At 33.3% G+C, this 24334-nt stretch overlaps 1 protein-coding gene across 7 annotated transcripts in view; it reads right to left on the reverse strand.

The window, feature by feature from the left end:
* Positions 1–24334, reverse strand: part of PRKACB (protein kinase cAMP-activated catalytic subunit beta) — a 161688-nt gene that overhangs the window by 29238 nt on the left and 108116 nt on the right. For all 7 annotated transcript variants that reach the window (XM_016921478.3, XM_001137476.5, XM_001136919.6 and 4 more), the window contains 4 exons: positions 24020–24102; positions 12502–12628; positions 11421–11516; positions 6444–6566 (listed from right to left, as the gene is read on the reverse strand). In XM_016921478.3, coding sequence (XP_016776967.1) covers positions 6444–6566; positions 11421–11516; positions 12502–12628; positions 24020–24102 — 429 coding nt within the window. The remainder of the gene's footprint in view (positions 1–6443; positions 6567–11420; positions 11517–12501; positions 12629–24019; positions 24103–24334) is intronic.

Below are 24334 nucleotides of genomic sequence, written 5' to 3' on the forward strand. Positions count from 1 at the left end.
TGGAAAAATGAGTTTGGGAATTGTCCTGAGTCATGAGACTGGATGAAACCACCCATTGAGGAAGTGCATAGAAAGAAGAGAAGGGGATCAAGCCAAGGAGATTGAGAGGGAATGATTAGTGATACAAAGTCACTGAAGCCAAGTGAAGGAATAACAAATGAATCACTGAACTAGATTCTTCTATTTCCTGCTTTGCCACAAACTACCTTTTGTCTTTGGGTAATTCTGAGTTTTAATTTACCCACATATAGGACTAGAGAGTTAAACGAAATAAAAGTGAACATCCTTGCCACCTAAAAAATTCTACCAAGCTATTTCTTTAGTAGAAAGAATTCCTGGGTTCCAATCCCAACTCTACTTACATACATGCTCTGCAATCTAGGGAAAACTTTTCTGAGTCTCAGTTTCCTCATTTATAAAACAATGAGAGTATATCTCATCTGGCAGGTATGAAAAGAAATTATGTGACTTAACATGAAACTGCCTTGTATTATGCCTAGTATTCTGTAGACATTAATTCAACACAGTTTTTATTTTTAAGCCTTCCCATTAGAATACTATTTTAATGATCTGAAACTGAATTTTTGAATTAAAGAAAGAACGTAGAAGACAGCCATATCTATCATTATTTTTACAGATGCGCCAAGGACAGTCTGTGCTAGAAAAGTCATTGGGAAAGTATAGGAAGTTCCTCCTTTCATCTTGTCTCCGGCTCCACCTGTTAATTTATAGAATAAACACTTTCATCTTTTCTTAAGGTCCTAAGTTCGATAAAGTGAGGGAGAAAATGTCTTACTATAAATTTGTTTTATAAAGACACCATTGTCAATATGGCTGATATCCTAAACTACTGTCAAATTACATTATGTAATATGTTAAACGAACTATAAAATTCACTCTGAATTGAGCAAACTCAACAGAATATTTTTTCTGCTTTCAGCACTGATTATAAAGTCTTGTACATTTGAGTTTTAGGAATAACTATTATCTTCTAAAAGTTCAAGATGAAGTTACAACCAAAAAGTAAATCCATTCATGTTGTTCATGGTATCCATACTGAGTGATTTAAACTCACTATCTAGTTTACTGACTTCAAATTACTACTCCCAGTAATTTGAGAGGCCAAGACAGGTGGATCACTTGAGGTCAGGATTTCAAAACCAGCCTGGCCAACATGGTGAAACCCTGTCCCTACTAAAAACACAAAAATTAGCCGGGCGTGGTGGCACATGCCTGTAGTCCCAGCTACTCAGGAGGCTGAGGCAGGAGAATCACTTGAACCCAGGAGGCAGAGGCTGCAGCGGGCCAAGATTGTGCCACTGCACTTCAGCCTGGGCAACAGAGCAAGATTCCATCTCAAAAAAGTAAAAAATAAAAATAATAAGAAGAAAATGAAATAAAATAAGGCCAAATCAAATTTGTTTACACTAAGCTTAATCACAGAAATTACAAAGTTGATATTCGAAAGAAGGGAAAAATCTTACTGCTATTCTGCAATTATTGGCAGGAGAAATGATCATTTAACTAGTAACATTGTCTTTTATGAATCAGGATAAAATTATTAGGCTTACATGACTCAAAAGGGTTTATATACAGCCAAGAAGCAATAATCTACTAACTACTGGCTACGAGCATGTTGAGATAAATTTTAACAAATTATTTATAAATTAGGTACAGTAAGTTCTCAAAATATCTGCAATCCCAGTAAAGAATTGATTGATCAAAAATGAACATACACATTAGACAATTTTTCAACAGGCATAATAACTTTTCATACGCTAGGCATGTTATAGATATGGTGCCGAGTTCCACACTACCTCATAAGACCTGGGCATCTTTAATCAGTCTGGATTCTATATGTGAAAAGAAAGAGCTAAGACATTAAAAATATTTATAAATATTGGTACTGCATCTGTGGGCTCTCTAATCTGTTCCCTTACCTATGCAGAAACAGTGGTAGATATAATGAGTCTACAAGGTTGCAGAGGATTATGATCCACCCCATTCTCCCTCCCCCTGCTCTCACATAAGAAGCCAGTTTTGCAATTATTTGCTCATAGGACCACAAGAGCTGTCACAAAGAAGGTATTAATAAGAATTTTAAATAGCCACAGTGAAGTGTTTAAAACTGGCCCTGGGTTTTATGAAAAGAGTAAAACTGCTTTTGTGTTTTATGAAAATGATTTCTGAATACTTCTAAGTCTCTTTAACTATGGCCATAGCAAAATAGTAAATGACATTGTAATTTCCCCAAAAGCATTAACAATAGTATCTTAGAAAAAGTATAGTGGAATATCTGCATATGTGTATGTTATTTAGGAAACCGAATGTGTGTAGAAAAGAGTTAACATAGTAGGCCTGAGACTGCTACCCTTAGAAAGAACTGCTTACAAGTTTGGCCCTTGAGAGATGTCTGGCAACTTGAATAGTACCAGTGCCCTTATACCAACATGAAACTTTCCCTAAAGGATTAGAGTGGCTCACTGTGCCTAGACTGTTGGTACAAACAACATAGTTTATTCTGAACAACTACTTTTGTTCTGGGAGGCTGGGATTTTGGCATGTGCTAGGCAGAGGGTGCATATGTGACCAACCCCCAATGAAAACTTTGGGCATTGAGTATTTAATGAGTATTGCTGGTAGATAAAATTTCACGCTTGTCACAGCTTGTTGCTGAAGGAATTATGTGCATGCCTTGTGAATGCCCTGGGAGAGGACTCTTGAAAGCTTGTGCCTGGTGTCTTCTGGACTTTTGCTATCTTCACTTTGTACCCTTTTGTTGTAATAAATCTTAGCCTCAAGTACCACTGTATGCTGAATCTTGTTGAGTCCTCCTGGTGAATCATCAAACCTGGAGACAGTCTTGGGACTCCTGAGACAGAAAGGAATAGCAATTGGGCTGATAATCAATTACCCTTCATGTAAATATTGAATTTCCCTTCAGGAAAAATTAACCAACTCTTTGATCATTCAGTATATACTTATGTTTATACTTCTCTATGTTGCATGTCTCCTTATATATTGTTACTCATTAGGAGTGGAACAATATTTACATTAGATATGTTGAAGCTAAGAATTTTTTTTTAATTACTTAAGCCAAGGGCTCTAAAGTTATGGTTTCCATAGTAGCTGTTACTTGAGTACCTTATTTGCAAGTATAATTTTTGACTGCAATATAAACTTTCTATATTTCCATGGGTAATGCAGCCAGACAAAGGTGCTATAGAGACCATAACTGATTCTTGTCATGGAGTACATGACACTGAGACATGAAATTTAAAGACTACATACAGAAACTCAGCATATGTATTGTTAGGATGAGGCATAGTTAATGCAGGAATCATAAATCTTTTCTTTCAACTATGAATTTGTAGACTCAAACCTTAACATTGCATGAATAATGTGACATTTAAATACCACCTCCTCTGTTTTTTTAAAGGCAAAATATGTGTAGGAGAGAATCTAACAAGTTGATTGATCATCTTTGTGTGCATTTAAAAATACCAGCTTGAGTTAAAATATTGTAATAGAGAAAGTATTTTACAATCTAATATTCATATATATGTACTTTAGTGAATTTATCACTTAATTAATAAATTTAACTTTAACTTTGATAAGTCATTGATACCTATAATCTTTATAACGTGACTTCAGAATGGTGGATATAATCAATGTAAGATGCTGTTTCATAAAATAATATGCTTCTAAAATCAACAAAAACAATTCTGAATGAAAAGCATATTCTTAAATGATATATCATTAAAACCATTAAAAGTTCAAATGCAAATATAAATATAAGGATCCACAAATATAAGACCAAATTGGATTTTTAATAATTTGCACAATTTAAAAAATTTAAAAAACTAGTTAGTTTCCAATTTGGCTTTTAGCCACTAACCAGAGAGACAATAATATTTTTGCAATGTGAATAGAGACACATTCTAGTTTGAATTTGAGTTTTGAAACAGATGATTTATTGGGAAATGGTTAATACAATCTAACTTCACATAATACAGAGCCTTTTAATGGCAAAAATTCCACTTTCATGACTTCTACTTTAGATGAGTAAAGGGAGTAAGAGATGGGGATAATTTTATATCCCACATGGGGAGAGATAATCTGGTACTTTTAGTTAAAAAACAAAAGTACACCAAATATCCTGTCATATTTCTAAATAAATGAAGGGGAAAACAGAATATTGTGATATAATAAGGTTTTATGGTGTCATTCTTCTAAGGTGCCCAGGATTTAGACTGTTATGATTTTAGAATATATGCTGATTATTAGATACAAAATTTTAAAGTTTGATATAAAATGAATATATATTCATAAACAGCTGAATATAAATTTTAACCAATAGAGAATGATTGGCAAATCAAGGCCAATGCATAAAAATGAAGACACATTAATTTTAACTAAAGCAGTTTTTCTTAATAAATGTAAATTTAGTTATGACAGTATCCTTGTTAGAAAATTGGATTTCTTATATGAAGTATAAATAAAAGTAATATAGTAAAGATTCAAGAACTTTATAATTACTGTCAATTAAATGATTTGAAACAATTATTATAATATTTACATTCTTAGTTTTTGTATTAGTAAAATATTCTTCTTCCATTTGTGATTTTAATGTATTTTGGTTCTCTCATCATTCTTCATATGACTTTTAGTCCTCTTGAGAGTCTACACTTCTCAAATTCTTCAAAAATAAATCACTGCCTTGTCTGTTAATTTTTCTCAAAGTTTTGTTTTGTTCATATCAAAAGTTCTGCTGGGGGAAAACAATTACAAAGATAAGAAGTCTGAAGCCAGAGATCTACAAATGTAAGAAGAACAGCAGTGATACTGATACTTGTTTAAATAAGTACTGCATTCTGCTTTTCTGTATTGCCTTTATCAGTGCACAGCATTCAACACCTAGCTAGGTTTATTTATCTGTAAGAGGTATTTATTTTTTTACCTTTGACATAGTTGGGGTATAAATTCTTTAGTCAGTCTCCTAATTTGTGAATACTGATAATACATAAAACTTTCTACATAAAACGTGGCAAAATACAAGGGAAAATCTCATGACCCAGGTAGAGTGCATATGTACTATGAGATAGGGAACAATACTGTGCTGAAATGTATGTTCTAGGTGATTGGATAGACTAATTCTATTGGCAAATGTCTTGTTGCTACAGCCCAGCTGTGCAGCATCTATGATTTAAATTTGAGTGTTGGCAAAAAAAATAAATTACCACATTAGAGACATTCAGGGTACCTTGTGAATAGTTAACAATGGAAATTGTAAGTTGATAGATGCCAAGGGTAAGCTTTCACACTAAATGTAGAGCTTGAATATGGCTGAGATACAAAGAAATAAAGACTTTCCCTCTACTATCTCCTTCCGGCTTATCTCTGCCTAAGAAGGTCACAAAATACAAAGCAAACAAATAAAAAATAAAACAAAAAAACCTCAACTCTATAACATCTCAGGCTAATGTGATAAAGATTGATGCTCTATTTCCTGATCATATTCTAAATGGGACTATGTGGGAAAGAAAAGAAAAGACAAAGCAGTACCACATGTAGAAATAGAAAGAAGGGAAAATAAGCAAAATATCCCTTCCCATATATTTTGTCATTAATGTATAGAAGGTCTCCTTCTGGGAATGTTTAAAAGCCTATTCTTTCATTGCTGCATGGTAGGAAATTCAAGCTCATTTCTATTGAATTGACTATGGTCTTTTAAAAAAAGATCCGAGGTCTGAGCTAAGGCAACAGCAAATGACTGACCCTAAACAAAACACTCTTGAAAGCAAATTAGAGGTTATAAGTGCAAAAGAAGGAAGGTTTATGAAGAAATTTACAAAATGTAAAATACTACAACACAGTAAGTCTACTCATGTTGAAGAAAAATTAATGTTATTTCCATGTTTGCTAAAAACCAATGACAAGTATAATCACAATCTATATGAACAATTCTGTTAAAATCAATTCTATAAATTTCCATCTTAAAAAGGCTTATTCATTTTATATTTACTTTTACTTCCAATGTTATAGTATTGGACATAATTAAAACAAGAAGTCTCTCCTGAAAGTGGAAGGGCATATAAAACAGCCCCTAAAACTTTTCTCCATGAAGATAGACACATGAAATAATAAACTATTTTTATTTATTTGAAGGAATATCGAGAATTATGGCTATGATCCTGTTCTTTGTGATAAAAATACTAAATACAGAAATTGCTTTACTGTTTTGTTAATTTCTTTATAAAACTGCCCTTTTTTTCTTAAAAGACTGAAATGATTCAATTCTTATGCAGTAAGAGCAGCAACTGTAGATTTTTCTATATTTTTCCCAATGTAGAATAATAATTATGACACAATATAGTTTCAATTCATGAAGCTTAAAATTCATATACAGTAATAAGAGAGGAATAATAAAATGTTTTACTTACCTTTCCAGAAACAATCTTTTCATAAATCTGAATTGGTTGGTCTGCAAAGAATGGGGGATAGCCAGCTGCCATTTCATAGATTAGCACTCCTAATGCCCACCAATCCACTGCCTTATTGTAGCCCTGAGATAAACCAACACCAATGTCAATTGTTACTTAAGTTACTCAAAAGAGAATGAAGTCAAAGGTAATTTCAAAATGATCTGGAAGCATATAAAATTTTTTTAAAGCAATTGCTGAGCAGCTATTCAGGACAGAATTTAAAAATGAACCAAATGTATCAGGTCAGATTTAAATTAAACAAAGGAGAGGATTTCCAGATACTGAAATTGGATATTAGGAAAGAGTATTAAATCTTCTTCCTAAAATTATTAAGAATATTATAGACAATGAAATTTTCTTTATTTCACTGGTATAATTTAGTTCTTGCTCAATAACAGGAAGGCAGTTAGACCACATTACTTCTTAAGGCCCACTCTAGGTCCATAATCTTATGAAACAGATTTTCCACAGCATGCCTAGAAAGATCAAAAGTTTTCAAAGAAAATAATAGAAACTGGACTACATAGTAAATAATGAAGTTGACTTCAAAATACTCTATATTTTTGGAGTTAGGAGGGTGAATGTGCTAGGGATAATCCCATCTGCTTCACAGGATTTTGTGAAAGCAAAAAGTTTAATGTAAAATTCAATTAATGTAAATATTTAAGTATACTTTACTTCTGCTATCTACTGTCTTGCTTCCTATATCTAAAAGATATGCAGGAAAAAAATGAATTCACAGAGTTTTGTGAGGACTGTATCAAATGAAAGGGAGTAACGTGTGTAAAAAGTGCTTTGCAAACCAAATGTAAAAATCACAGGTTATGTTTGTTTTTTTCATATTAAGCTTACTAAAATTAAAATCTGTAAGTATTCATAAGAAAATAAATAAGAATAACATCTTCATATTAACATGCTAATATAGTTTATTAACTATGGTCAGTATCAACTGACACAAGAGATTTTTTAACAACCCCAACAACCTGTCATGAAGAGAAATAAGCTGAATTCTACCCAGATCTATTGTTCTGCCCTCAGAGGTACCCTCTACCATCACAACTCACCACATTCCACCCTTTTGTCAAAATTTTAGCTTTACAAACTACTTAGTTTTCAAAATTCTAGCAAAAATATAATACTTTAGCGCTATAGAGATTTTCTGTTTCTCTTTTTTTTCCTGATACTGTGTATATCTTTTTAAGGGAAGGAGTGGTATAACAGGAATAGCACTTTGTTTTCTAATAGAAATAGGCATTAACTCTCTTTAACTTTTTGATTCATATGTTTAAATTGCGTGCTAATGTTTATAGTAAATATGTCAGACACAAGTTAATACCCAAGGTATAGAAATCAAAACACATCAATAAGAAAAATGTTAAATTACAATAGATAAATGGGCAAAGGAAATGAACTAATAATTTACAGACACACAAAGAAATACCAAATGGCTATTAACCATTTGAAAAATAAATAAAAAACATGAGAATTAAAACAATGAGATACAATTTATTGCCTATGAAATCAGTAAATATTTTAAAAATGAGTATACCCAGTGATAGTGTTATGAAATAGGCACTATAATACACTAATGGTAGAAGTGTAAAATGGCATAACTTTGGAAAGCAATTTGGCAATATGTATCAAAAGCCTTAAAAACGTTCCTATTCCTTGACCCAGTAATTCTACTTCTGGGAATATATGCTAAGAAAATAATGTAAAATAAGGAAAAAACTTTTATGTATAAGGATGTTTATCATAGTTATTTATAATAATAAAAAAATCAAAAATAAAACCTGAACACTCAACGGTAGAAGAGTGGCTACATATTTTATGGTACATTTACAAACAAGCCATTAGAATGATGTTTGCATGCTTGTTATTATAAAAGTGAAAAAAGTCAGAGACAAGACTATATATATTTACTATGATTTCAACTATGACAACCCAGAAATAAGTCCACACACCTACGACCACCTGATCTTTGACAAAGCTGACAAAACCAAGCAATGGGGAAAAGTTTCCCTACTCAATAAATGGTGCTGGGATAACTGGCTAGCCACATGCAAAAGACTGAAGATAGATCCCTTCCTTATACCATATACAAAAATCAACTCAAGATGGATTAAAGACCTAAATGCAAAACCCCGAAGTATAAAAACCTTGGAAGACAACCTAGGCAATGCCACCCTGGACATAAGAATGGACAAAGGTTTCATGACAAAGACACCAAAAGCAATTCCAACAAAAGCAAACACTGTCAAGTGGGATCTAATTAAACTGAAGAGATTCTGCACAGCAAAAGAAACTATCAATGGTAAACAGACAACCTACAGAATGGGAGAAAATATTTGCAAACCATATGCATCTGCCAAAGGTCTAATATCCAGCATCTATGAGGAACTTAAACAAATTTACAAGAAACAAACAACCCCATGAAAAGGTGGGCAAAGGACATGAACTGACACTTTCTAAAAGAAGACATACATGCGGCCAACAAAGATATGAAAAAATGCTCAATATCACCGATCATTAGAGAAATGCAAGCAAGTCAAAACCACAATGAGATACCATTCCACACCAGTCAGAATGGCTATTACTAAAAAGTAAAAAAATGGAAGGGCATAGTGGCTCACCCCTGTAATCCCAGCACTTTGAGAGGCCAAGGAGGTTGCACCACTTGAGGTCGGGAGTTCAAGACCAGCCTGATCAATACGGTGAAACCCTGTCTCTACTAAAAAATACAAAAATTAGCCAGGTGTTGTAGTGCATGCCTGTAGTCCCAGCTACTTGGGAGCCTGAAGCACGAGAATAGCTTGAACTCAGGAGGCAGAGGTTGCAGTGAACCGAGATCATGCCACTGCACTGCAGCCTGGGCGACAGAGCAAGACTCCATCTCCAGAAAATAAATAAATAAATAAATAAATAAATAAACAAATAGTCAAAAAATAACAGATGCTGGCAAGGTTGCAGAGAAAAGTGAACACTTAGACGCTGTTGGTAGGAGTGTAAATTAGTTCAACCATTGTGGAAAGCAGTATGGAGATTCCTCAAAGAGCTAAAAGCAGAACTACCATTCGACCCAGCAATCCCACTACTGGGTATACACCCAGAGGATTATAAATCATTTCATTATAAAGACACATGCATTTGTTTATTCATTGTGGCACTATTCACAAAAGCAAAGACATGGAATCAACCTACATGTCCACCAATTGTAGACTAGACAAAGAAAATGTGGTACATATACACTACGGAATACTATGCAGCTATAAAAAGGAATGAGATCATGTCTTTTGCATGAACATGGATGGAGCTGGAGGCTATCATCCTCAGCAAACTAATGCAGAACAGAAAACCAAATACCACATGTTTTCACTTGTAAGTGGGAGTTAAATGATGAGAATTTATGAAGACAAAGAAGGAAAAAACAGATACTGGATTCTACTTGAGGGTGGAGGTAGGGAGGAGGGAGAGGATAAGAAAAGATAACTATGGGTACTGGGCTTAATTCCTGAGTGATGAAATAATCTGTATAACAAACTCCCATGACATGAGTTTACGTCTGTAACCAACCTTCACATGTATCCCTGAACCTAAAATGAAAGCTAAAATAAAGTTAAAATGTGTGTGTGTATATATATGTACATATGTACATATATGCATATATATGTACATATATACATATATGCATATATATGCATATATATACACATATACATATATACATATATGCGTATATATACACATATACATATATACATATATGCGTATACACATATATATGCATATATATGCATATATGTATATATACACATATACATATATACATATATATACACACACCACACATATGTGTATATATACACATATATACACATATATGTGGTGTGTGTATATATATACACATATACACATATATACATATATGTACATATATATATGAATGTTTTTAAAAAGGCTGCCTCTAGGTTGGTGGGATTACATATAGGTTTTTTTTTGGTTGTTTGTTTATGTTTTTCTGTATTTTCTAAATTTTATATAATGAGTATTACTTTTACAATATATACACATTTGTAAAAGTTTTAGTGCTCATTTTGTTGTCCCATTATTTGTTAACTGTATTTAAAGAAATGTGTTAACTACAATGATATTTCGATTATAAAATATCAAGAAGTTACATATTATTTAAATTATGAAAGATAATGAGAGAAAAGTTGAAAGAAATCTTTTATTTTAACACTTCTATAAGTTAGCCATATTTCAGTGATTCCATTTGGGAACCAGTGAAGCATGTGTCTTATCCCCTTCCTTTTCCTCTCTCCTATTTGTGCCTGGTTATTGTTAGGTTCTCCTTTCTAGATTTCTCCACCAAGTGATGGCAGAGGAAAAGTTAACCATTCTTTTGGATATAGGTACAGTTTCTCTCACCACATTTCACTATTTAGAAAAGTAGAGCTGCCTTCAATAAGACTAAAACTATTCAATTGCTGTTAATAGTCCTATTTAAAATTTAAAAACACTTCTCATACATTCCTTTTATTTAACTGGTAAATTTGAAACAAAGAAAGAATGGACAACTAGTATATATCATCTCTAGATTTACCTCTTGGTATAATCCAGAGCAAGTCTTCTCTACCCTTCCGTTACTAGGAATAATTAAGAAAAGACTATGTTTTTGGTTGCAAAACATGGATCTAGAGGTCATATTTATTCATATTATATCTCTAAGACCCAGAGTTAAAATTGACAGAGGTTACAGGATTAGTGGTAGATGATAAATAATAATTCTTTAGTAATCATGCACAAATAGATTTAAATTCATAACTTAGATCAAATTAAAAATGTAAAATTAGATCAATAAACTGTTTTTACAAAAGTCCATAGGGATGCATGTCTCATATTTCTACTTCTTATGTGTTGATATTATGAATATACCTTGCTGAGAATTATTTCTGGAGCCAAATACTCTGGAGTTCCACATAATGTCCAAGTTCTGCCTTTAACTCTTTTGGCAAACCCAAAGTCTGTGACCTATAAAAGAAAAAAGAATACTAGTGAAAATGTATTACCTCACAATAAATGTACTTATTGCACCTACATTGAAAGTTTAAAATTCAAATTGAAACTATGAAAGAAATGGAAAAAAAATTAAGTCCACGTAATTGAAATTCATTCATGAATATTTAGTGAATGAAAGTTTAAACAATCCAAGTTGGAAATCCTTCCTCAACTCAAAGAAAAGGAACAAGTTAATAACAACAAAACTCTTTTCAGTCATTATTATAAGATCCTAGACCCAAGGAATGAAAAAGTGAAAATAAAAGGTAAAAATAAATAGCATTAATAAAAATGAAACAATGCTAAATGTCTGCCTTACCCCAATGTGTCCTCTGCCATTAGTTGCACCATCAGAAGTGTAAAAACGTCAATGGGAGAATCTATCAATAATTGTGTAAAAAGAAATGCTCCCACTTTATTAGTAGTAGAAGTGGAAAGAAAACGTTGCTACGAGTTCAGTATTGGTAGTCAGGGATTCTTTGGCAGTTATATTGTAGTCGTAAAGGGCATGGACTCTGGGATCAGACTGCCTAGGTTCAAATTCTGACTCTACCATTTATTGGCTAAATGACCTTGCTATGTCTTAGTTTTGTTAATCTTAAAATGAAGATAACAATGGTATTTCCACTTCATAGGTTTATCAGGATTAAAGAAATAATACATGTAAAACACGTGGAATATGCCTGGCACTAATAACTGCTCACAGATTTAGCTATTAATATCTCCTTATGCAAGAGGCTATACTCAGTTCACAACTATAGATTAATGGAGATATAAAGAAGTTCCTTTCATAACAGGATTTTTGCTTCTCTGTAATAGCAGCAAAACTCTGAGCTCTACTTAAACTATTAGGAGAAAGTGTCTTCTTCAAAAAAAATTCCAAGTTGGGGTTACATACATACAATGTCTTGCCTAGTATTTTCTCATATACAGTACACATAATGTGTTAAAGTCATACCTGGATATAGCCTTGATGGTCAATTAAGAGATTTTCAGGTTTTAGATCTCTGTAGATGAGGTCTAGTGAATGGAGGTACTCGAATGTTAGCACTATCTGAGCTGCATAGAACCGTGCATGGGGCTCACTGCAAAGAAATAAAACCATTGATTTTCTGTAAAAATGAGTTAATACATTCTAATTAGTAGATTATGCATAAAAACTAATATGAAGTAGAGGTACTTTGGGAACAAAAAGTATTTTTTAAAAAAGTATGTAAAGAACCTTGTTACTTTTCAAATATTTATTAAATCTCTATATTTTGTTCAAATAACACTCTGATAAATTTATGGGGAAGCATATGTTGAGGAAAAATATAAACCTAAAATAGTTAGCTCATTGTGAATCATTATTGCCCATATTTAAATATATTGATGTCTTTCTAATTATGTCTGATCTTGAGAATAATTGGAAAGCAAATGTGCCAAATGGAGTGTCTATCGGGGCCACTGCTATAGTTAACAGGCTCCATCTACTTTTCTCACAAATTTCAAGTGTTTATAGAATTTCCCTACGTAGAAGCTCTTTAGCTGCATTTATCTGCAGATTAATGCCATTTTACCCATTTTGTAATAGTTCCTGTTACAAAAATGACATATGCTCGTTATGGAAAAATATCATAAAATATTGATGAAGAATAATGAATACTCATAATCCTATTCAGAAACCATAGATACAATCTTGGCATCAGCATTTCCAAATCTTCTACTATGCTTGTTTACACAGATTCACAGACATAAGTATAATCTCTATGTTAGTGTAAATACGTACAGTTCTTTTTTTTTTTTTTGAGACACAGTCTTGCTCTGTTGCCCAGGCTGGAGTGCAGTGGCACAATCTTGGCTCACTGCAAACTCCGCCTCCTGGGTTCAAGCGATTCTTCTGCCTCAGCTTCCTGAGTAGCTGGGATTACAAGCGCCCACCACCATGCCTGGCTAATTTTTGTATTTTCAGTAGAGACGGGGTTTCACCATGTTGGCCAGGCTGGTCTCGAATACCTGACCTCAAATGATCCACCCGCCTCAGCCTCCCAAAGTGCTGGGATTACAGGAGTCAGCCACCGCACCCAGCTAGTTCTTTTATGTATATATTCGATTAATAGATCAGTGTAATTTTGATGTCAGAATCTGAAAAATCCAAAAGGATGTACCAATTTTCTGAGTTTCTAATTTATCTTCTAATGTATTACTTGAATTCTACTAATCTACCTGATAAATAGCAATGACTTTCAGATTTGTTTCCTCAGTGAACAACCTTAACTATGAATAGGATTTCCCTCAAGATGGTTGGTATGAATTTGATCTGGTAGCAAGAGAAATACAAATTCCAACAAAAGATTTTATGTGCTGCCTTTTTTTGCTTGTCACTGCATTTCCCAAGTGCTCAGTAAATATTTGTTGAAAGAATGCATATGTAAAGAAAAATGCTTTTGGGGAGCAAAATTTTATAATACCCTTCCAGTTTCAGCTTCATCCCAACACTGTCAATCCACATTGTATGCCAAATGACAAGGAATGAGGAGAACATTGTAAGCAGAGATTAAAATAATCATTCTGGTCATTGCAACATTTATGCTTAAACTGGGAAACATCTGACCTGGGAGGTCCCCTCTTACTTTATCCATGCATCTGTAAACATAAAATGCACGTTTACATGCATCTGTAAATGTAAAATGTCATTAATATTATTACTTTTTACTTATAAAATATTAATTTCCATATGCTGGTGTTTAATTGGAGGAACACATACATTACATAGATCTATAATAAAATTCTTTTTTTTCCTTACTCTGTCACCAGGCTGGAGTGCTGTAGCATGATCACTGCAGCCTCAAACTCTTGGGCTCATGCAATCTTCCCACCTCAGTCTACCGAGTAGCTGGGACTACAGTTGCACACCACCATGCCCAACTAATTTTTTGTATTTGTATGTGTGTGTGTGGAGGGTTTGGTTTGCCATGTTGCCTAGGCTGGTTTTGAATTCCTGAGCTCAAGTGATCCACCTTCCTGAGCCTCCCAAAGTCCTGGGATTACAGGCTTACATGAGCCACTGTGCTCAACCTATAATCGAATTCTTGAAAGGTGAAAGTAAAATGTTCCAAGTACAAAGTGTTACTGGGTATTTCTACTTAATATTTAATTGAATGTAGGAAGACAATGGTAAGGGCTAATGCTGTAGCAGTTTTAAGTCCAGACAGCTTTAAGTAGAGAATTATAATGCCTCATTTGATTCTGATTAAAGCCATGCTAAACAATAATTCATATTCCTATTGCCTCAAAACTTCTAAGATGGACACTGGCAATCATTCAAGTGTATATGTAGTACTTGTGAAAGATGAGATAAGGCAAGTGTCTTAGTGTGAATTCTTTCAATCAACTTGCTATCCTTTTAGTACCAAGTCAAGTATTAAAGAGTCAATATCAAAGAGTACTAAGACTGTGAGGAGTTGCAAAGAAAAGAAGTTACCAATTATATAAAGTTAACAAAAACTTTTTTGAGAACAGGTTCAGGTGTGGTACTTTAGTGTAAACTTTAAATAACCGTAAGGCAATATGAGGATTCTGCTTGAACAAGGGGCAGTAGGAGAGAGAGGACAATAGGAAAGAAAATTCTCAAAGATAAGCAGAAGCTACTTTGCACAGTGCCTGACGCTATATTAATTATATTAGTTGCCCTGTACATAGTAAGTCAATAAACGAATCTTGGCTTAGGCCTCGGGTAATTAAAATGACTCCAATGTTTGCTCACTACTTGATATCATCTTGTGATATTCTGAGTCTGCCACCATCATTTTATGAATCAAATTACCATCATCAGTCCTGTTTCAGTTCATACTTGTGTTTTAGTTATGCCAGTATTTAATTATGAAAGTTAATTGTGTAAGTTGGGTCATTTTTGTCATACCCAACTAAAAAATCAGAGTTGATGGGCCAGGGCAATAAAGCACTCAGAGCACCCAGCACCTGCTCCAAGAATTAAATTTTCCACATGCCTAGCTGCTAAAGCTTCCTGCTGTAACCTGAAGCCAGTTTTATCTAATAGCTACTGAAACAACCTGCTGTGACTCTAAGACTAATTTGAACCCACCACCATCACTCACCAATCACAGCTTGCCAGCTCCCCAAAACTTTGCTAGTGCCAATGAACTTTGTCCCAAAACGTAAAACTTCTCCTTTTTATAAAACTTTCAACCTTCTTTTTATTCTTCAGTCACACCAAAGACCACCTGGTCTGTGTGGATATCTTGCATTGTAATTCTTGCTTCCCAAATAAAATATCAAATCTAGAGATTCATCTCTATATTTTTATTTTGACTTTGATATACTTGGTGTCAGAAGTGGGATCCTAAAGCTGACATACTTCAGGGAGAATCACTGGCCATGGGAACTACAGCATGAAGTACCCCCATTGGAGCCCTTTCAGTCCCGCTGCTTCTGGGGAGTCCCCTCTTTTCCCCTTAGTGAGTCTCTTTTGGACTAAACTCTTAATTTTGGTTGAGTTCTGTTTTATTTGGGATTTGGCTGGGAAGGGGTCTTTCTCTTTCCCACTCCTGTTTGAGAGGGGTCTTTTGCCTCCTGGTTAACTGATCTCCTGTTGAGGAGGGTTATTTTCCCCCTGTTGACTTCAGGTGTAAGGTTTAGACCTCAGTTTTGAGGTTTGGATGAGGAGACTTTCCCCTTCATTTGGAGAAGGCTTATTGTTCTTCCTGGTAAGGACATACTTTATTTTCTGTTGGTGCTTGTGTTTATTTGGCCTTGTGTATTCAGCACTTGTGTTTAATTGGCTCTTACGTATTTGGCATTAAACCGAATCACCTAAATACATTTAGTTAAAAATAGGCTCTCAAAGTTTGAAGGCATGCCAAGATATTTTCTGAGACTCCAGCTGGTAACATGTTCAAACGTTATAGGAATCATTCAAACAGTCTGTTGTTCTTACAACAAAACTAAAAGACCATGGTGACAAAATCATATACTCCAAATAAGACTCATATCTCAACTGATATCTTAAGGCAAATAAAAATTTCAGGACTCAGAGATTGCCTTGTTACAAAATACTGTCTCAAAGCTAGCGGAGACAAGTTCCCTTCTGGAGCTTTTCCCTCCACGTTTACAATTCCTCTTCTTTATCCTAATCTAGACTAAACTCTTTTTTCCCAAAAATCCTCAGCTATTTGGCATATTATTTAAGTAAAAACACTTGAAAATCATCAGATAAAAAAGAAAATCATTGTGATTTTCATGCTGTTTTGTTTTTAAGATAAAATTCCAATGTAAAGGACACTGTCCCTATACTAAAAGAAATGGCAACAATCTTACCTTCAGGGACAAAGAATTGAGACAAGAAAATATTGTACAGACCTAGTTAGAATAACTCCTATCATTTGGGTCTCCTCACATAATTCATTCACATTTTCTCAGTTAACAATTCTTTGTCTATTCCAGTATATTGCTAACTGACTCAAACTACTCTACCTATAATTTAGTTCACATACTTCATAATATTACCTATTAAAAAAAGCTTAAAGTTTAGCCTCATCCCATTTTGTTAGAAAAATAATTTGGATCTAACTCTTTTTATAAACTGATGCGCTTATTGTTTTACTATATCATGATTAAAGTTCTAAAATAAAAGCTGTAATATTTTTATTTATACATTAGTATAGGTGTTTAGATGCTTTTATGCATATGTACATATATTGTATGCTGTGTCTATATAATAATATCTGACATAGTTGTCTAGAAATCCCTTAAAGAATTCTATTTGGATAAATGGGTGCTTATATAAAATATTTTAGTTCATATGACTTAAGTACATCTTTGATAAATTAATTGGTTTTTAAATTATTTATTTTTTAAAATTTATATTTTAGATTCAGAGAGTACATGTGCAGGTTTGCTACATGGGCATATTGGATGATCCTGAGGTTTGGGGTATGAATGTTCCTATCATCCAGGTGGTGAGCATAGCACCCACTGGGTAATTTTTCAGCCCATATTCTCCTCCCTCCCTCTCCTCTCTAGTAGTCCCTAGTGTCTACTGTTTCCATCTTTATGTCCACGTACACTCAACGTTTAGCTCCCACTTAAAAGTAAAAACATGAAGTATCTGGATTTTTGTTCCTGTGTTAATTCACTTAGGATAATGACCTCCAGCAGCTTCTATGTTGCTGCAAAGGACATGATTTCATTCTTTTTATGGATGCATACTATTCCATGGTGTATATATACCACATTTAACTTGAAGGCAGCTGCAGAGAAATGTCAGGTCACTTACAGAGGGAATTCCATCAGGTGCATCAGCAGGGGACCTCTCAGCTTATAACTTACAATCCAAAAGAGATTGGGGCCTATTTTCAGCATCCTCAAAGAAAAAAAATTCCATCTAAGAATTTAATATCCCACTAAATTAAGCTGCACAAGTGAGGGAGAAATAAAATCTTTCTCAGACACCAAGCAAACACTAAGGGAATTTCATTATCACCAGATCAGCCTTACAAGTGGTCCTTAAGGGAGTCCTAAACATGGAAATGAAAGATCAATATCTGCTACCACAAAAACACACTTAAGCTCATAGCCCACAGACAATATAAAGCAATTACACAATCAAGTCTGCAAAGCAATCAGCTGGTAACATAATAACAGGATCAAAATCTCACATATCACTACTAACCCTGAATGTAAATGGTCTAAATGACCCACTTAAAAGGCAGCTGGATAAAAAGAAAAGTCCCAACTGTCTGCTATCTTCAAGAGACCCATCTCACCTATAAAGACACTCACAAGCTCAAAGTAAAGGGATGGAGAAAGAACTACCATGGAAATGGAAAACAAAAAAGAATAGGAGTCTATTCTTACATACAATAAAACAGAACTTAAATGATCAGGAAAGACAAAGAAGGGCATTACATAAAGATCAAGGGTTCAATTCAACAAGACTTAACTATACTAAAAAGTTATTAACAAAATAAAATGAGAAATGCCTTCAAAATTGTCAACATAGATTTTTGCCTAGATTTCCTGGTCAGAGAGTTTTATATTTGCCTCTGATAAATTTCTTAAGGTCATGAAGCTATAAACCCAGACTAAAACAAAATGATCTTTGTATATGCTATTATTTGATAAATAAGATTAATTTAATATTACTGATTTAATAAACGTGTATCTTCTGAGTTATTGACAGAATATTCATGTATCTAACTTTAAGTTCTTATTTAGGTAAACATTTGATATTAACAGGCTATAAAATTGGCTAATAAAAATAACTTAAAATAACGACTCTGCCTAATATCTCAATTTTCATAAGTAATCCAGGGATAATTAATAAAAATGAATAAATTAGGTGAATGTTAATTAAATAAACATTTATAAATCAATGTCTCATGTAATTTAAAGTCTTACAGTTATGTTATACTAAATTAAATAATAAGATACTTATTAGATGTCTGGGCCATAACAAAATAAGTTTAAAAACTAAAACAAATTGCTAAATAAATATAAATCCCTTATTGGGTTTTTAAGTTCTATAAAAAGTTTAAGTATATTGAGGTCTAGTAGTCAAAATATGAATGTAAGAAAAAAAATGTTGTATGAAAAGTATATTAGGTGGTAAATATTTTTCCTAAAGTAAAATGATTGGCTGTTCCAAAAACGGAGGAAGAAGAAAAGAAAAATTATAAGATTAAGACTGGGGGTTTGGAAAAATGAAAGGATGGACCTTATGAAAAAAGTTTTATGTGTAAATAGGGAAAGAAATTGGAAAGGAAAATTGTTTACATATTTTTCTAAAAATTAATGATTGGTGTCAAGGGTGCACTGACAAAGGACCAGAATGTTGCTCTCTATATTTAAACAAAACTTTCTTGAAGTATTGATCTGCTCTCAATAATACTGCAAAAGGTTGTGATTTTTAATTATAAAATCTGTTTCTTTGACAGCCATCTTCCAAAGTGCAGTTTCTATTTCTGCCACATTTCTTCCTGAGATCTAATTAATTTCCCTAGTTTTAGGTTTGAAATGCTGTCCTCTTCATTAAAAATAGTAATTCCATTTCTTGAGGTAAAGTTTTCCTTTTGAAATTTATATTTCAGAAGTTCGACTTTTGCTGTGTCACACTACACATGATTTGAAGGTCATACATTCCCTTCTTTTTCTTGAAAGGTATATCTTTTTGCTTGGCTGGGTTGATAACTCCCTCCTTCAACCTTTTTCCTCAACTCCTAGAACTTTTTTTTTTTTTTCAGTTTGAACTTTGTTATGGCCTGATGCAGAAATGTTTATCTTAAAGGCCTAGAAAAACAATGTTTTCTTTCAGTATAATTTGAATCTGTATTCTTGGCTCTTCTTGATATGTCTGTATTATTTCATGTAACCAGGAAATTTCTCATGCTGTTACTGAGAGCCATGTATTTCCCTGCTCAAGATAGTCCTCTTCTTGTTCATATTTTTCTATAACACAGTGTACACTCAATAACCCTGGACACATTCTTCCTGTGTCTGATTAAATTCAAGTACTCAATCAACTTTCAGATGATTGGTAATTTTTTTAATGGAAAGCTCAAAATGGGAAAAAGAAATAATGAGCATACTGCAGAAGATTTTTCTTTACCATTTTGGTGATTTGTCTAAAAAACTAGATTTTATATTTTATCAAGATAATATCCTATGTTGTCTTTATCAGGTTTTTCATTACTCAGAAAAACTGAGCTTTAAAAATAATAAAAGTTTTCACATTCATATAACTTTCTGTATTACATCTGATGTCTTTTGATTATCACTCTGGTTAAATAAATGACTATTATTTTACAGTGACCTGTTACTCCGTTTTGACCAAGGGTTTTAAGTCTTTTAAGATGTTTAACAAACTTCCCAAAAATCAAATCCTAAATTAAATGTTCTTAATCTAGAATTAGCTTTGGGATTTTCCAGCTGGGCCCTTGGAAAACATTTGAAGACACAGATCTCATCTTGTAGACATATTAAATAATTAGATTTATTTTTAAATTATATAAGAGATTGTATAAATGATGTGATACTAGATCTTTTAGTTGCATTTATGGCTATGTTGTTCATATGAATGTTTCAAAAATTATATAAATTCATAGAAATTAACATTCATAATTCTGGTTATTGTCTTAAAATGCTAGATAAAATAGAAATAACTAATTTTACTTGTTAATTGTAAACTTTCATCAGATTTTTACCCATGGCTATTCTAGATTTTTGTTATCCAGAGTTATTATTTTGAATTCTCAAAATTATTTACAATCAGATTCATAGAAAAGACCCCAACAAGTACCCTTAAATACAGGTTTTTAATAACTTTAAGATCAATAGACTAAATAAAAATTTCCAGAACCCTAATAAAAAAGATGAGTATATGAAAATACTAATTAAGATCAAGCAGAACAAAAATTACATGAAATCAAATAATTGATAAAAATAATGTTTTCATAACTTTCATTTAAAACATTGTTAGTTCTTAAATATTTTGGTTTCCAGATTTAAAAAAACTTATCTCTTTAGCTATTATAATTTATAGCAATTTGGTAAAGTATATTTTTGTAAAAAAAGATAAAAGCATTTGCTTTTTTTCTCCTTAATTCAAAAATTAGTTGTAAGTACTTTTATGGGAATATGACTATTTGCACAGGTCCAGTAAAAATCTGCTCTCTCTTTATAGCAGAATATGAAAACACTGATTATATTACTAAGGCTCTAACTGAACTGTCGTATTTAAAAGTGCATAAAATGCCTGACTTCAAGGGTTTCTCAGCATTACAATGAGTAAATAAAAACTGTTACTTCCTGGCAGGACCAGGAACCTCAAGACTGTAAGGAAAATCTAAGACTGCCTTGGTTCGGCTTCCTTGCCTCAAGAGGTTTTTAAATCCAAGATTCCTATGTAATCAATGTAAAGAAAAAAGTTTTTTCTAAAGAATAACTATAATATACCTGTTATTAGACTGTAAGTCTGTACACTATTTTTGAGTCTTGTTATCTACCTATAGACTAGACAAGGTCCTAAATTCTTCTAGGTTCCTCCAATCGAACTTTCTTCCATAAAATTACTAAAACGAGAACCGCTCTGTTCCTGAAGTCCTGTTAGCTGAAACTATATAAATTTTAAGAAACAAGTCTCATGCCTGATGTATGGGCCACACAGAAAGTTCATCAAACTGCCCAAAGCCATAGCCAGAGACATTTACACTGTAAACAAAGCCAAGAAAGTTGATGTTTTCCATGGTGTGAACAGCTTTTCTCAAAACACTAGAACAGGACTCCATATTGTAATGAAACTCTTACCCCTCTTAATGCCTGCTTTTTCACTTAACCAAATAATATTGTAATTTAAAATTCACAATCAGTAACTGCTATAGGTACTGGTGAGACCTGCTAGAGCCATTGACAAAGTCTGACTTAAGAAATTCTTTCAGTTCATCTAGTCACAACATCGACAATATCCTTAACACAATTTTTTGTTTAATTTGTGCTGGTGGTCCCTCTTGCAAAGTTTGGCATTCTCTGCTTTAGTTCAACCCAGTCATAAAATGTTAGTCAATGGCTATAGCAGGTCTCACCAGTTTCCCCTGGTCCTTTGATTTCTTTAGTTTTTTGCCCTTAGGCCTGGGCTTTAGTTCAAAAGCACTGCACAAATACATTTTACTATATTGTTAATTTTTTTGTACTATCATTTGTAAGCTTTGTTCTTAGTGCCTATCTAATCTTTGTAAAGGCAGCTGTCCCAACAGAATAACGTTAGCCCAACACTTAAAGATGACTGCTAATACCTATGGAAGTGATAAGTGGGAACTCGATGCTGGCTGGACTCCAGACAAAAATCTACTTTGAGAAAAATTTTCCTTCTGGCCTCCTCGTTACTTGAATGTGGCCCAGGTCCCTACATAGACACCCCCCAACAGATAACTTCTCTCACATGTGGGACAGAGACAACCAGAACAAGTCCATCCGAGCACCAAGGAATAATTAAGTCTAACTTCAAGATGGTTGACAAGCAATGCTTTCAGAGAAAGATCTTGATCAAAAGGGAAAAATGTGAAAGCTGATTATACAAATTAGTCATTCTCATCATACCTAACTAAATCAGAGTCGAGGGGCCAGGGAATAATGCACTCAGGGCACACAGCACCTGCTCCAAGAATTAAGGCCAGGTGTGGTAGCTCACACCTGTAATCCCAGCACTTTGGGAGGCCAAGGAGGGTGGATCACTTGAGATCAGGAGTTCGAGACCAGCCTGGCCAACACGGTGAAAAATAGAAAAATTAGCCAGATGTGGTGGCGGACACCTCTAGTCCCAGCTACTTGGGTGGCTGAGGCAAGAGAATCACTGGAACCCAGGAGGCAGAGGTTGCAGTAAGTCGAAATGGTGCCACTGTACTCCAGCCTGGGCAACAGAGGGAGACTCAGTCTCAAAAAAAACCAAAAACAAACAAAAAAATTATATTTTCCACAAGCCTAGTTGCTGAAACTGCCTATTGTAACCTGAAACCAGTGTTCTCTAACAGCTACTGAGACAACCTACTGCGACTCTTAGACGCGTTTGACCCACCACCATCACTCACCAATCAGAGCTTGCCAGCTCCCCAAAACTTAACTAGTGCTAGTAAACTTTGTTTCAAAACAAATAAACATAAAATTTCTTTTTATAAAACCTCCAACCTTTTGTTTTCTAGACACATTGAAGACCACCTAGTCTGTGTATATGCCTCAAACTGCAATTCTTGCTTCCTCAATAAAATGTTGAATTTAGAGATTTGTCTCTACATTTTTATTTTGACTTCAACATACTATACTGAATGAAGCTGTACCTGTTTTTTATTTTAGCTTTATTCTATTAGTGATTATTAATGAACGGTAGAGGCTTATAAACTATTAAGTACAGGTAAAACCATCAGATTCTATAACCTATTTTAATAACTCTGAGATCTTATTAGTCATAACCTGATGAGGTACAAACTCCCGTTAAATTATGTATATATTTTAAAAACTAAACTTAGCAAGAACTTTAAGGAGAATTAAATTTGTGAAAAACAAACTTTTATAATCTTATTACCATAATACTATTATTATTATTTCTCTATATATTTATTTTCCATCTTCATCCTTAAAACAATCCTCTGTCCTGGAGTTGTATTATTAATATTTGTTTAATAAATATTGATATTTTAAAATTCAATTAATTTTTCCATTTTCTGAAAACTCTTCAAGTAGTGGACCCTCACAATATCTAGCAGTAGTATAACATTTAAATTGGCTTCGAAGTCCTTTTTTTATATTAAATTTTTATATTCTTTATATTAAAACTTGTGTATGATGTGGCCTCTTTGTCTCCACCTAATGCTTCATATGGCCAAAATATTAATCAAACAAAATAAGTTTTTGGCATTGGCATCAACTTAAAAATCTGGTTAAACAACACAAGCATATAAAGATTTGAAGAAAGCAAAACCATTAGTTACCTGAACCTTCCAATTCTTCTTAGATGTGAAAACATTTCACCCCCAGGGACATATTCCATAACCATGTATAAATTAGAATTATCCTATGAACAAATAAAAAGGAAATACAATTATTCAACTTAGGTCAAAATTATTTTAATATTATACAATGCTGAATTAGAAAAATTTAAAATCTCTCTGACAGATTAATAACCTTGAGAAATAAAGAATAAATGGAACATGCTCTAGCTTTTCTATACAGAGACACTCATATTTTTCCCCTCCTAGTTATTTTTGCCACAAACTAGTCTGGGACTTTTGCTCTTCCTTTTCTTG

This window comes from Pan troglodytes, chromosome 1 (assembly GCF_028858775.2).
Source record: "Pan troglodytes isolate AG18354 chromosome 1, NHGRI_mPanTro3-v2.0_pri, whole genome shotgun sequence".
Taxonomy (NCBI): domain Eukaryota; kingdom Metazoa; phylum Chordata; class Mammalia; order Primates; family Hominidae; genus Pan; species Pan troglodytes.